Raw genomic sequence first — 15,051 nt, forward strand, 5'->3', positions numbered from 1 at the left:
GTTGTGTAGCTTTCTGGAGTTTATACTTATTGGGCTACATATGTATTTAATATACAGGCTGTACAGTACATAACATCAAAACTCACATGTTTCATGTAACTAAAGTGTGTAATCATGTGGGTACAGACAATAATTAAGTTATAGACTATATTTATATGAAAAACGTGCATACTTACTGCATTTGAATCATTTTAACCACATGTAACCACCTGCATATGTGTTTGGGGGGAAAAGGCTTTGATTTTGCCACCCTAAGAAAATTTCTCTAGAGCCGCCCCTGACCATTTCACAGGATTTGCATTTAAAGATGCAACAAGACTAAAATGGTTAGGGTCAGGAGGTCAAAGGTCAGGGCTCCTGTGGGTCTGAGGGCGGCCTCACGCTGGAGAAGGATGAAGGAGTCTGACCTGAGCCAGTGTTTGACATGAACACATCAGCACTGCTGTCAGTGAGCCTAACGACAGCCGTTAGCATCATTTCAGTGTTTCAGTCATAAAAACACTTCCTGTCTCTGTGGTGGTTACAGTGACATCATGCAGTTTGTGCTTTGACCTCCAGAGGGCGACAAATCAGCACAGACAGAGAGCTCCATTCAAACTTTGCTGCCATCAGGAATAATTCTTCAAATATAATCATCAGTGTTTGAGCAGTTATGATATCAGGGACAATCTAGACATGTGTGACAATACTGAACATGTCACATGACACACCTCAAACATCATGTGATCCACTCTCAGTCTGCACTTTCATTCATGACTTCAACAGGTTGAAATGAGCTTTGAAGAAACATCAGTTCAGTGCTGAAATATTTAAACGCTGCAGGAAGAACAACAACAAAGTGATGACGGATGTTTGTGTTTCAAACAGGAAAACCAGCAGAAATAAATCACAGCCTGCCAGAGGTTTGGAGTTTCCGAGGTGCACCTGAACGCAGCACAGTGTTCCAATGCTCCTGATTGTCCTCAAACGTCTCTTTGGGTGTTTCCTTCCTGCTCAAAGTTTTCTTTCACTTCCTGAACTTCGTGGAGTGGAGCTTGTTGTTGGTGTGTGAAGAAACTGTAAGTTTGCTTTGTTTCCTCCTTTAACAGTTTGTCTTTAGGAACTTTACTGTTTGTTCAGCTCGTGTTTGATTTCTTCACACAACAAACTGTGTGTGTTTGTATTTCCGGTCTCTCCATTAAAGTCAGTGTGTAATGTTTCCTGGCTAACATCAGCTGTGTGCAGCTTAGTTCAGCACAAATCTGCCGCTCCATAGTTCACGGTAACGGACTCACAGCTGGACCAACGAGGCCGAGTGTGTCCGCCACTCTGAGCTACGTTCGTGTTTGTGTACTTGTAGTTTGTACTTTGAGTTCACTCAGAGCCCACAGAGGACGCAGCGTACGTGATGACGTCACAGCCCTTTACCTCCTTTACTGTCACTGTGATTAATATTTACACACGAGACACCTGCAGAGCTCTGACGCTAAGCTAGCCACACAGCATGCTAACACTAAGCTAAAGCTAAGCTAACGCTAAGCTAGCCAAGAACCCAGAGTGAGGTTAAAGCTGAGTAAACACTGACCCCAGACCAGCACCGTGATAAAGTGAGCTGCTGCTGCTGAACTTGAACAGGTAACAAAGTGATGAGCAGTCAGGCTGCAGGTTTCTACCTGTTCATGTTTCTACAGTAGAATCACTTTGAAGTGTCTTTGTGCTGTTTCATCTTTGATTTGTGTTCATAAACACTCAGAGAAACATCACGTGACCTCATCAGGATCTGTGTTGGTGTGTGGGGCTGTACCTCAGCTTTATGTTGTTACATGCTCATTTGTTCATTTTAACATCAAAGTAATGTTATGAGGAGTAATGAAGTAACGTACTCCATTACTTTTAATTAAAGTGTTCTGTGTAATATGTGTAATAATGACTGTTTTGAGTAATGACCAACACTGATCACAACAAAGAGGAAATGCCTCCAACATGCACAAACATTTGAGCCACAACATGCAGTTAATGTGCACAAATGTCTTTGATATGCTGCTCAGTGATGGTGGTGACTGTCAGAGCAGAGCTACTGAGAATCAATAAGTAATATCAATGATGGGATCAGAATCACTAAATTCTTCTCATCCCTGTCAGTATCATACATGTGCTGTATAATGTGATAAATGTAGAGGTGCTGGCTGTTCTCTCACTCTGCTGTTTAGCTGTAAAGGACGCCTCCCTGCCTTTGTCTCATTCATGACCTTTAATAGTCTCTTCTAACATGCAGAGATCTGTATGATCTGTTTCATAGAGTCTAACCAGCCTGTACAGGTAACAACAACAGTCACTGCATCACTGACACACAAACGTCATCTCTGTCAATAACAACATTCATACATGGAATAAAAACACATCAGTGGATCATTGCTGGAGCTGATGTTTGTGCTCCTGGTGCAAAGGCTCTCAGTTTCCTCCTTGAAATAACATCAGTGGTGGGTCAGCGACATGCTTTCTTTCCCTCTCAGGTTTAAATATCTGGGACTCTCCACCGTTTGGTTTTAGAGCTGAAGAAGCTTCTCAGATGAAACGTCTTCCAGAAACTTAAAGACGTCTCTTTTCTCTCCAAGCTCCTTAGATCACATGACCTGGATGACTGAACCTACAGACACATTGACCTGGTTTCATGGTCACATGACAGGTCATAGGTCAGCGACTGTAACTCAGTTCCTCCTGTTAATGTGAACTCACTGAGTGTTTGTGGTTTACCTCTCAGACTGACTGAAGATGATGATGGAGGAAGAGGAGGACAGAGCAGAGTCTGCAGGGTCCAGCTGTCCGTCTGTGAGGAGTGACCGGTCCAAAGATCCAAATCCAGACTTCAGTGGTGAACCTGGAGCAACGAGGTCAGAGAGCTGAACTCACTGAGTAACAGAAATAATTCTGCACTGACATTATAATCAGTGTTGACTCTGGTTGATTGTCTGACTGTGTTTGTGAGCTGAGAGGAAATGAAAATGAGTTTGTAACAAAAATCAGTTTTGTCCAGTTTTCCTGTAAAAAGCTGAACTCTAATCTAAGAGGATGTTACTGACAGGAAACAGCTGCATTATCTGCAGTCTGTGTGATCACAGCTGCTTCAATCATGTTTGTGTCTGCAGAGGTCAGAGGTCACAGTCTGCAGGGTCCAGCTGTCCGTCTGTGAGGAGTGACTGGTCCAAAGAGCTAAATCCAGCCTTCAGTGGTGAACCTGGAGCAACGAGGTCAGAGAGCTGTGATGACTCCTTTACATGTTTGTGTTTCCTGGATAAATATGACCTGAAACATCCTCAGATTGTTACAAAGATTCATTAAAAAGAAAACAATGAAAGAGAAAAGATCCAAATGTTCGACTTGGTCATTTGCTGTTTGAGGACAGTGATGCTCATATCTGTGGGGAAAGTGTGACCTGAGTGGGTTCATGTTTGTCTTTAAAGAACAGAGCTGCTCTGATTCTCTTTGTGTCTGATCTGTTAAACAGTCTGAGAGGTCACACAGAGACCCAGCAGCTAAAGCCTGGATCATACTGGCTGCTGTTACTCCATCAGGACAACACTGAACCACAGTGGTGTGGATGTAGTGGATAAATCCCACCATACTGATGCTCAGAGTTAACCACAGGGAACAAAACCAGATGTTACCTTCAGATTGTGACCTTTGGAGTGGACGATGCAGATTTCAATAGAGAATAAATGTTGTTGTTTTTCAGCTGTGAAGAAAGAATCTAATTTTCTGAACTTAAGAATTTATGATGCTGGAAACAACATGGAGACTATAACACAACATTTCCACTGTGTTCATAGAATGAATGTAAAACTGTCAGACATTCATTAAATATGCAAAATGTCTACAGAAGCATCAGAGGGTCAGACGTGAAGCACTCAGTGATTTTGATCAAATGACTCATCAGTTATTGATCTGTACTACACTGATCTACCACGTTAGTAAAGCTGGTGTTCTGGTGGTGGAGGGAGACTCGGATCATGTTCTGGTTTTGGAGCAGTGATCTGCTGATGGTTCAGTTTGATGAGCTTCTTCAAAATCATCCCTGACATCACCACTGAAAGGACGTCCATGAAAACAGACTGAAAATTACTGATATGTTCACAATCTGAGAGTTTAAAACTTGACAGACTTGATTCAGATGAAGTTATTTGAGCAGAAACTCCTGGATCTTTATCCTGTGTGGATCTAATCCTTCATGGTTCCTCCACAGAGTGGAGCAGCAGAGCTCAGAGGTTCCCAGTGGTCAGTCTGCCCAGCAGCATCAAACACAGCTGGACTCCATATTTATGGTCTGTACATGTACAACAACTACTGTTACATCTGTTCTGTTCACAGTCATCTCCATGCTGCTCTTTGTAGACCAGTGGATCGTCAGTGTGTCCAACATGGATCTGATGTTTGGCTCCATGATTTCAGTCTGATTGGCTCATTCATAAATATTCTGTTCCAGCTGCTGGAGGACAACATCATCACTTTTGTGAAGAACGAGCTGAAGAAGATCCAGAAGGTTCTGAGTCCAGATTACCCAGAATGCTTAGAGAGTCAGAGGAGCAGCAGCAGAGAGGCATTTGTGAAGATCACAGTGGACTTCCTGAGGAGAATGAAGCAGGAGGAGCTGGCTGACCATCTGCAGAGCAGTAAGAGGATTTATCTAAAGATTTAAGCTGCTGGATAAATGAACATTTTCCAGAGATGGAAGATGGAGCAACATGTTTTAAAGATTAGTTCTTTTTGGAATTGAGTGTTTATTTTTCTTCTCATTCAGAACTTCAAGCTGCTGTTTGTCATCGTAACCTTAAATCCACCCTGAAGAAGAAGTTCCAGTGTGTGTTTGAGGGCATCGCTAAAGCAGGAAACCCAACCCTCCTGAATCAGATCTACACAGAGCTCTACATCACAGAGGGAGGGACTGCAGAGGTCAATGATGAACATGAGGTCAGACAGATTGAAACAGCATCCAGGAAACCAGACAGACCAGAAACAACCATCAGACAAGAAGACATCTTTAAAGCCTCACCTGGAAGAGACGAACCAATCAGAACAGTGCTGACAAAGGGAGTGGCTGGCATTGGGAAAACAGTCTTAACACAGAAACACAGCCTGGACTGGGCTGAAGACAAAGCCAACCAGGACATCCAGTTCATTTTTCCATTCACTTTCAGAGAGCTGAATGTGCTGAAAGAGGAAAAGTTCAGCTTGGTGGGACTTGTTCATCACTTCTTTACTGAAACCAAAGAAGCAGGAATCTGCAGCTTTGAAGACTTCCAGGTTGTGTTCATCTTTGATGGTCTGGATGAGTGTCGACTTCCTCTGGACTTCCACAAAACTACAATCCTAACTGACCCTAGAAAGTCCACCTCAGTGGATGTGCTGCTGATAAACCTCATCAGGGGGAAACTGCTTCCCTCTGCTCGCCTCTGGATAACCACACGACCTGCAGCAGCCAATCAGATCCCTCCTGACTGTGTTGGCATGGTGACAGAGGTCAGAGGGTTCACTGACCCACAGAAGGAGGAGTACTTCAGGAAGAGATTCAGAGATAAGAAGCAGGCCAGCAGGATCATCTCCCACATCAAGACATCACGAAGCCTCCACATCATGTGCCACATCCCAGTCTTCTGCTGGATCACTGCTACAGTTCTGGAGGATGTGCTGGAAACCAGAGAGGGAGGACAGCTGCCCAACACCCTGACTGAGATGTACATCCACTTCCTGGTGGTTCAGGCCAAAGTGAAGAAGGTCAAGTATGATGGAGGAGCTGAGACAGATCCACACTGGAGTCCAGAGAGCAGGACGATGATGGAGTCTCTGGGAAAACTGGCTTTTGATCAGCTGCAGAAAGGAAACCTGATCTTCTATGAATCAGACCTGACAGAGTGTGGCATCGATATCAGAGCAGCCTCAGTGTACTCAGGAGTGTTCACACAGATCTTTAAAGAGGAGAGAGGACTGTACCAGGACAAGGTGTTCTGCTTCATCCATCTGAGTGTTCAGGAGTTTCTGGCTGCTCTTCATGTCCATCTGACCTTCAGCAACTCTGGACTCAATCTGCTGGAACAACAACAAACAACATCCAAGAAGTCTGAAACAGGAGAATCTGCAGAGAAACACTTCTACCAGAGTGCTGTGAACAAGGCCTTACAGAGTCCAAATGGACACCTGGACTTGTTCCTCCGCTTCCTCCTGGGTCTTTCACTGCAGACTAATCAGAGTCTCCTACGAGGTCTGCTGACACAGACAGGAAGCAGCTCACTGACCAATAAGAAAACAGTTCAGTACATCAAGAAGAAGCTCAGTAAGAATCTGTCTGCAGAGAAAAGCATCAATCTGTTCCACTGTCTGAATGAACTGAATGATCGTTCTCTAGTGGAGGAGATCCAACAGTCCCTGAGATCAGGACGTCTCTCCACAGATGAACTGTCTCCTGCTCAGTGGTCAGCTCTGGTCTTCATCTTACTGTCATCAGAAGAAGATCTGGATGTGTTTGACCTGAAGAAATACTCTGCTTCAGAGGAGGCTCTTCTGAGGCTGCTGCCAGTGGTCAAAGCCTCCAACAAAGCTCTGTAAGTACATATGTGATCATAGCTTTAGCTTTTAAATGTTTATTCTAGTTAACACAGATCAGGTGGAACAACTCAAATAACATATCAAAAATATTAAGTGGTCATCGGTACTCAGTTTGTTCAATACTGAATACAATGGAGCACAAATTGTCCACGTTTCTGAAATATTTCTGGCCTGTGGTTGTTATCTAAGTGATAATCATCAATTCTACTAAAACAAATACAAAATAAAGAAGTTTGACACATTCTGTTGATATCAAAAGCACACTGAACAATTCAGTGTTGTTTTACTGCTGTTCTCTCTTCACTTCTTCTCCTCTGATTCTCTCCACATGTTGCTCTGCATCAGTGCTCAGTTTCCTGACAAAACAAGATGGAATATTGCTAAATATAATAGTATCTCATTACACTTCAACATAAGTGTTTTATTTTTGTAATTGTTTATCTGTTATTTTTCAGACTGAGTAACTGTGACCTGTCAGAGAGAAGCTGTGAAGCTCTGGCCTCAGGTCTCAGCTCTCAGACCTCTAATCTGAGACAGCTGGACCTGAGTAACATCAACCTGACGGATTCAGGCGTGAAGCTTCTGTCTGAAGGACTGAAGAGTCCACGCTGTACACTGGAAACTCTCAGTTGAGATCAAGCATTTTTCTTTCATCAACTGACAGAATTAGCAGATTAATAATAAGGCAGTCCTCTAATAAGAGGAGAAGTGGAGGTGTTTTGAAGGGCAACGTACTCTTATGTTAACAAGACAGGAAGTAGTTCCTGGGAACTGCTTCCTTTGTTATTGTCTAAGTAGAAACATGATGGTGAAACAGTGATGAGTTTGCAGAGGTGGATCCACAGCACACAACACAACAATGCTGTTGCGAGCTGAAAGCAGACTTCTCACAGATTCTGAGGCTGCAGGTTTCATCACTGTCCAACCAAAATTCACTGAACCAGCAGTAAATGAACGTCCAAAACGACCCTTCATGTTTAAAAAACAGATGATCAGGGGGATTTGTGTTTACATCTTTTTTGTGTGATCTGTTCACCTGCTGTTTCAGCTGTTTGGTGGTTGTTGAGATGGTTTTGTGAACTTTTAGCTGAGATTCTGACGTTTCTATAGATACCACACATGTCTAATTACTTTGTACAGCATGAATGGCCATAACGAGGTTTTTAACAGTAAGAAAAGTTGTAAAACTTCAGAAAATATAGTTAAAAGTCCAAAACCTTCTACGTCTGGTGGCTTGTGGTAAGGAGCAGATCAAACGAGTAAAGAATTACGTTATAATTATAAATGGCTTCAACAGCACATTCAGGTCTGTGAGACTCATTCAGACACTGAGCCGTGGCTCTGTGCTACATGCACATAGTTCTGCATCTCTGCCATTCAGACACACTTTATATATAGTTTATTTTATGTAGGATTCAATACTGAACTGTACATTTAGTCTTTTTAAAGGCAGCAAGTTTTATTCAGTGTTTTCATAAAAGCCTTATTTCTATCCATTTACTGCTATTAGGAAGAACACGTGAGGTTTAAGACCTGGACCAGTTTGAAACCTTTTGTCCTCCACAGTGGAAAATGGGTGGAAATAAAAATGGGTCTCACTTTAGCCACCTCTTAATTTTATCGGTTCTGCTCTCAGCGTCTCCTGTATATCTCCTGTATAAATGTTGCACTCAGCTTTGTGCTCTCCAATATCACTGAAATGCAGCCAGATGCTGCTCATTTTGCCTTTTCACTCTTTCCTGACACGCTTGCATTTCAGTACAGCTCCCATTTCTCTGTGTACTGGTCTCTACCACTACCCTTGCTGTCTATGGGACATGTCTTCTTTCACATAATGGTATGATCCCAGTCTGTCTCTTAAAGTGTTTGGCCACATGGTTTGCTCATCAGAATAAAATCTCAGCCGTGCTCACATTGATTATCAGCAAGCCTGAAAATTCATCAATATTTGACATATGAAATTATCTCATGGGCTGGATTTGGCCCACGGGCCATATGTTTGACACCCCTGGTTTACACAGTTTGGTATTCAATGTACAAGTGAGTTAGCTCTCAGCTAACTAGCAGACAAGCTAACTGCTGGGACTGCGTCTTTCTAACAAGAGCGTCAGACACTCAGACTGGTTTCCTTTGTGGATGATGATGTGTTCTCACACTGATCCTTCATGCTGATGCTGCCATCCACCCACTGCTCCTGGATTCCTCATCATCATCTCCATCAGCCCTCACAATACTCCACCTTCATCAGCTTCATGTTCAGCAGCCTGGATGGACAGTAATTCTTTCCATGGGTTATGGTGGGACATTGAGAGCTGAAGTCAAACAGCAGTGAGAATGAAAGACTGATTCATTTCTATTTAGTCTTGTGCTGTGCAGCTTTGTTCAGAGCATTAAGGCCCAGCAAAGATTACTGAGGTCATAGAGTCCTGATGAAACCTGTGTGCTTATAGAAACTGAGACCAGATGAACCAGAATAGAAGGAGATTAAAATGAAGTGTCAGCTACACAAAGGCAAAGCTATTCAGTTGTTGCTGTGAGTTATTTAAATGGAGGATGGAGTCAGACTTTAAGCTGCTGGACTCAGTCACTATATCCTGTTGTCCTCATAGAACCTGGACACACAGACTCACCTGTGACACAGTGACACACAGTGTGGGCTACACACACATTAGAAAGTGGATCAGTCACACTTGTGCAATCATTTGTTGTGCTGGGAAACCATGAACACTTTGAATCACATTAATGGCTTTGTTACAGCAACATTCAATCATGAGTTCAAAAGTAGTGCATTGTGTACTTATTTTAATAGTACTGCAGTATGAGAAGTGCAACATTCAGTGTGCAGAAACAGATCAGGTGCTTTCTAACAGCAGTGTTCCCTTTAACACAGCAGCAGTTCAAATATTTCTGTCAGTCTGAGCTGAAACATGAATCTAATCAAATATCAAATCAAAGTTCTTTGCCTCTGCCAGGACGTTAACATTTGATCTAGTTTTTTACAAAGTTCCCTCAGCGTCCAGAGCCACCAACATACCTTTGATCAACAGCAAGTGAACATTTATAAATGTGTGTTTGCAGAACAGGAAGCAGCAGAACTATTGTTCTGTTATCAGGCAGCAGCACAAACGCTCATCAGCTCATTTACTGTGCAGGACTTTGAGTGTGTGAAGTGTGTGTTTGTGCTGGATTTCCTTTGGAGAATCTCAGTCAGAAACCAGACAAAGAAAAACTCTTTCAACAGTCCAGGTTGAGTTGACAACATGAACTGCATTTATCTTCCTCTGACTTGACATGTTCTTCCTCCTCTGCACCGAGCCAGCTGCTGAGACTCACAAGCTCATTGACATTTTCTGATGATAAAGAAACTCTCTTCTTCTGCACAATATGAGCAGCAACAGAGAAGAAGCTTTCACAGGTACAGATGTTGCAGCTGTGGCCAAGTACATGTGCTGCATGTTGGAGCAGCACTCTAATGGACAGGCCTCTGTACTGATGGTGGGCTCTGCTCTGTATCCACCACACTGTTCTCAGCTGAGTCTTCCTCCTGTTCACACTCTGATGAAGCACCAACAGGGCCAACTTCTTCTCTGGTGGCTCGGATGTTGTTGCTTCCACAGGTTTCCCTCCAACAACCCTCTGTTCCTGCAGTAAGTTCAGTAAGATCTGGGTAAACACTTGAGCTCCTTGAATCTGGCTCCAGCAGCAGTTTTCACATATACAATGTTGGCATTTTGCTTGCGTGTCTCCAGGTCTGTTCTGAATGTAGACTTGAATTTGACCACGTAGGCGGGGTCATCATCTGAGCTCTCCATCACCTGAGAGAGATGACAAAACACAGAATCACAGAGCATGAAACCAACGTTTCTCCTCCCAGAAGTTCAGTCACAGACCTGCAACAGAAACAAGAAGATTCAAATGACGCAGAGCTTTCATTTACTTATATCCACAAACATGTCCTCTACATATTCATGCTGTATTTACACACACATACAGAGGCTGTTTGTCTCTCACACACAGACAGGACACTGAGAAATACATCATGTTTAATAGCAGCTCATGTGTTACATCTGTAACAGCTGGTTCATGTTGTACAGCTCATGTGTTCTTCTTGTGATGCTGCGTCTTGAGGCTCATACATGCCGTCATTTGTTGATCCTAAGAACGTTCCTCAGACCGACTTCTTCAACAACAGATAACTTTAGTTGTATCAACACTGCCTCCTGGAACAGTTTAAAATGAACATGTCAAAGATCTGTACCTGTCTCCATGTTTCTGTCCCCGCCCCTTTCTTTCTGTCCTGGGTCATGTGAGCGCTGCAGTAGTATTAGGCCCACCCTCAATGCTCCCATTGGCTGAGACGCATAATGACGCCCATTTCAAGCCAGCACTGATCAACATCCCTCCTGTGACCCATGGCTTTTATATTCAGAGCCAGTGAGCACTTTCACAATAATCATGATTTTAAAAACTGTGATTAAAATAATTGCTGACGTTAATCAGTTAATGAGTTAACCAGATTATAACAGGTTAAGTTGCCCTAATAATTAGACTTTGATGACAAACTGATGTGATCTCCATGTTTCCTTTGTTGGACTGTGGGCGAGTGTCAGAACTGAATGTACTGAGTAACATGTAGAGTTTAAACATGTGTCAGTTCCAGTTTTAGAGCTCTAAAGTGCAGCTATCATGTTAGGAATATGTTAGGAATAGACAGGAACACTGAGCACACTGAGGTCAAATCTTTATTTTACCACTCGCTGCATTCTTGATGTTCATGAATTCAGCAGCTTCATGATTGTCTGCAGCATTAATCTCATATTTCCATTAAAGTGTTGAATTTGACTGTTTGATGTTCTTTATGATCTCTGGCACCAGTTCATCTGTAGGCTGAGCTCAGTCCATCCAGTTAGTGAAATGATGTTTAAAGGTCTCCTTGTTCTGTGAGCGTGCACAGATCCTGAAGCAGAAAGCCTGGGTTACAGAGAAATGATCATCACTGTGATGATGCTCACCATCTCTGACTGGGATTTGAGGTTTTGTCAAAGCAGCAAAGAAAGCCTGGCTATGTTGGACTGGGTGTGGCAGCAGCTCCCAGTTTGAGTTCAGGAGACAGACACCCTCTCTACTTTGAAGATCAGCTTCAAACTTTCCTTTTTGATAAAGCTTATAGTTCGAGCTGGATCAGGTGACCCTGAACCATCCCTTAGTTATGCTGCTATAGGCTCAGGCTGTTGGTGGACTTCCCATGATGCTCTGCTTTCTTCTCCCCTCTTTTCACTCCTGATGCTTTTATATGTCACTACTGCATGTCCTTAACTTTTGTCTCTCTGTTTTGTTCTTGTCTCTCTGAGCTCATCTCTTCCCTTTCCCCTCACCCTGCAACCAGTCATGGTAGATGCTCCTCCTGGAGCCTGTTTTCACTGGGAGGATCTTTGTGTCAAAGGGAGTTCTTCTTCCCACCATCACCAAGTGCTGCTCACAGTGGAGGCGGTTACCTTACACTGTTAAACAGCTTCAGATGACTGTTGTTGTCTGTTGGGTATTGTCACTTATAAATAAAGTTACAATGGATGGATAGATGTTATTGTGACAAAGAGAAAACAACTGTTGACAGATAGATTGTTGTTTTGTGTGTCTGCAGTCTGTCAGGCTGTCTGATCACAGAGGAAGGCTGTACTTCTCTGGCCTCAGCTCTGAGCTCCAACCCCTCCCATCTGAGAGAGCTGGACCTGAGCTACAATCATCCAGGTGTTTCAGGAATTAAGCTGCTTTCGGCTGGACTGAAGGATCCAGGCCGGAGGCTGGACACTCTCAGGTATGGAGAGAAAATCTGATAGAGGAGGAAGAGCTGGAAACATTTCCTGTGTCTTTCCTTCACTTCCTGTTTGTTTCCTGCAGATGACACATGAACAATCACACATGCAGGAATATTTTCAGGGACAGACACACTAGTCTAGCTGGATAGTTCATGGATATTTATGTAGGGGTCTCCAAGGAGTCTGTTTGCAGGAACATTTAGGTCACAGGTGTACCTGATATAGATACCAGTGTACCTAATAAAGTGTCAGCTAACATTTGGAAATGGAAGCTTAAATAATGACAAACTGTACATTCACAGCTGAATTCACAATAAATTTGTTCTCAAGTGCACATTTTTCTGTTATTGTTCTCAAACAACAGAATGAGAATGAAATATTGATTCTAACAGGGCCCATAAACAGCATTAGCTTAGCAGCATTAGCTTATCAGAGTTTCCATCATGGTCACACAAATCCTTAGCAGAGAAAAGTGGCCTACTTAGCAATAGCTGCTCAAGTTGTATAAAGAAAGGGAAAACAGTATTAGCATTAGCTGCTAATGGCAGCTTACTTAGCATAAACTCTTCACATCTTTATAATGCAAGGGAAAGGAGTCACTCATGGAAGCCTATTTAGCATTAACGTCTCACATCATTATAACACAAGAGAAAAGGGTATTACCATAAGCTACTAATGCTTATTTACCTCAAATTAGCTTTAGCTGCTAATGGTAGCCTACTTAGCATTAACTCCTCACTAATATAATGCTAATTCACATCAAATTAGCATTAGCTGCTCATATTGTTATAAGGAAAGAGAAAACGGTATTAGCATTAGCTACTAATAATTATTCAGCCCTAATTAGAATAAGCCTCTAAAAGCAGCCTACTTAGCATTAACTCCTCACTAATATAATGCTAATTCACATCAAATTAGCATTAGCTGCTCATATTGTTATAAGGAAAGAGAAAACGGTATTAGCATTAGCTACTAATAATTATTCAGCCCTAATTAGAATAAGCCTCTAAAAGCAGCCTACTTAGCATTAACTCCTCACATCGTTGTTACCCAACGGAAAAGAGTATTAGTATTAGCTACTATCATTTTTAATAAGTAAGAGAAAACAGTCTTAGCATTATTGAATAATGCTAATTCACACTGAATTAGAATTAGCTATTTACAAGAGCGTACTTAGAATTAGCCGCTCACATTGTTAAAAAGTAAGGGAAAACAGTATTAGTATTAGCACATAATGCTAATTCACGTCAAAGTAGCATTAGTTAATAATGGCAGCCTACTTAGCAGTAACTGCTCACTAATATAATGCTAATTCACATCAAATTAGCATTAGCTGCTCATATTGTTATAAGGAAAGAGAAAACGGTATTAGCATTAGCTACTAATAATTATTCAGCCCTAATTAGAATAAGCCTCTAAAAGCAGCCTACTTAGCATTAACTCCTCACATCGTTGTTACCCAACGGAAAAGAGTATTAGTATTAGCTACTATCATTTTTAATAAGTAAGAGAAAACAGTCTTAGCATTATTGAATAATGCTAATTCACACTGAATTAGAATTAGCTATTTACAAGAGCGTACTTAGAATTAGCCGCTCACATTGTTAAAAAGTAAGGGAAAACAGTATTAGTATTAGCACATAATGCTAATTCACGTCAAAGTAGCATTAGTTAATAATGGCAGCCTACTTAGCAGTAACTGCTCACTAATATAATGCTAATTCACATCAAATTAGCATTAGCTGCTCACATTGTTAAAAGGGAAGGGAAAAATATATGAGCATTAGCTGCTAATAATTATTCACCTAATTAGAGTTAGCCCCTAATGGCAGCCTAGTTAGCATTAACTCCTGACATCGTTATAATGCAGGGGAAAAGGGTTACCATTATCGGATAATGCTAATTTACATCAAATTAACAATAGTTAATAATGGTAGACTTCGTATCATTAGCTGCTGTCATTCTTACAAAGCAAAGGAAAACAATATGAGCATTAGCTGCTAATGCTTTTTCATCTAAAATTAGCATTAGCCACTAATGGCAGCCTACTTAGCATTAACTCCTCACTAATATAATGCTAATTCACGTCAAATTAGCATTAGCTGCTAGCATCAGCCTACCTAGCACTAGCTGTTCACATTGTTAAAAGGGAAGGAAAAACGATATTAGCATTAGCTACTAATAATTATTCACCCCTAATTAGAATTAGCCGCTAATGGCAGTATACTTAGCATTAACTCCTCACATTGTTATAATGTAAGGGAAAAGAATTAGCATTATCTAATAATGTTGACCTTGGCCCACTGGAAAAGTTCAGAACTAAAGATTTAGGAGTGTTTCTCGATAGCTCTTTCTCATTTGAGAAACAAATGAATTCTGTTATTAAAACCAGCTGTAAGGTTTATATTGTTGATTGTCATTTATGCTTAGAAATATTTACTCATATATGCTTAGAGTTGTATAATCGATTGCATAATGATAGAGGTTTGATCCTGAGTAGTCTGTAAAGACTCTGTGTGCCTTCCAGAGTGCTCTGGCATGCACACACCATTTGGGGCCATGAGAGAGGTCGTACCCTCTCTTACTGATTTATGGTGTAGGACAGGGGTCTCAAACTCAATTTAGCTGGGGGCCGCTGCAGGCAGAGTCTGGGTGAGGC

The 15,051-nt window shown here is 41.9% G+C and overlaps 3 protein-coding genes across 3 annotated transcripts in view; 2 read left to right on the top strand and 1 right to left on the bottom strand.

The window, feature by feature from the left end:
- The window catches only part of LOC146577283 (protein NLRC3-like), a 682,649-nt gene that overhangs the window by 535,354 nt on the left and 132,244 nt on the right, over positions 1-15,051 (bottom strand). The window lies entirely within an intron of this gene.
- Positions 1,022-6,576, top strand: LOC146577300 (NLR family CARD domain-containing protein 3-like). Its single transcript, XM_085252843.1, has 6 exons — positions 1,022-1,058; positions 2,741-2,870; positions 3,126-3,227; positions 4,220-4,298; positions 4,460-4,646; positions 4,775-6,576. The coding sequence occupies exons 2-6, from the start codon at positions 2,752-2,754 to the stop codon at positions 6,574-6,576; spliced, it is 2,289 nt and encodes a 762-aa protein (XP_085108969.1). The 5' UTR covers positions 1,022-1,058; positions 2,741-2,751.
- Positions 7,241-15,051, top strand: part of LOC146577301 (stonustoxin subunit beta-like) — a 15,933-nt gene continuing 8,122 nt past the window's right edge. The window contains exons 1-2 of the mRNA XM_085252948.1: positions 7,241-10,223; positions 12,218-12,391. Coding sequence (XP_085109074.1) covers positions 9,961-10,223; positions 12,218-12,391 — 437 coding nt within the window. The 5' untranslated portion in view covers positions 7,241-9,960. The remainder of the gene's footprint in view (positions 10,224-12,217; positions 12,392-15,051) is intronic.

This window comes from Mchenga conophoros, linkage group LG3 (assembly GCF_057382185.1).
Source record: "Mchenga conophoros isolate Kocher_MC1m ecotype Shallow Benthic linkage group LG3, M_conophoros_male_GT1.1, whole genome shotgun sequence".
Taxonomy (NCBI): Eukaryota; Metazoa; Chordata; class Actinopteri; order Cichliformes; family Cichlidae; genus Mchenga; species Mchenga conophoros.

Coding starts and splice junctions, on each gene's coding strand:
- LOC146577300 (XM_085252843.1), top strand. CDS start 2,752: ATGATGATGGAGGAAGAGGAGGACAGAGCAGAGTCTGCAGGGTCCAGC. Junction 3,228..4,219: donor GGTGAACCTGGAGCAACGAG/GTCAGAGAGCTG, acceptor GTTCCTCCACAG/AGTGGAGCAGCAGAGCTCAG. Junction 4,647..4,774: donor GGCTGACCATCTGCAGAGCA/GTAAGAGGATTT, acceptor CTTCTCATTCAG/AACTTCAAGCTGCTGTTTGT.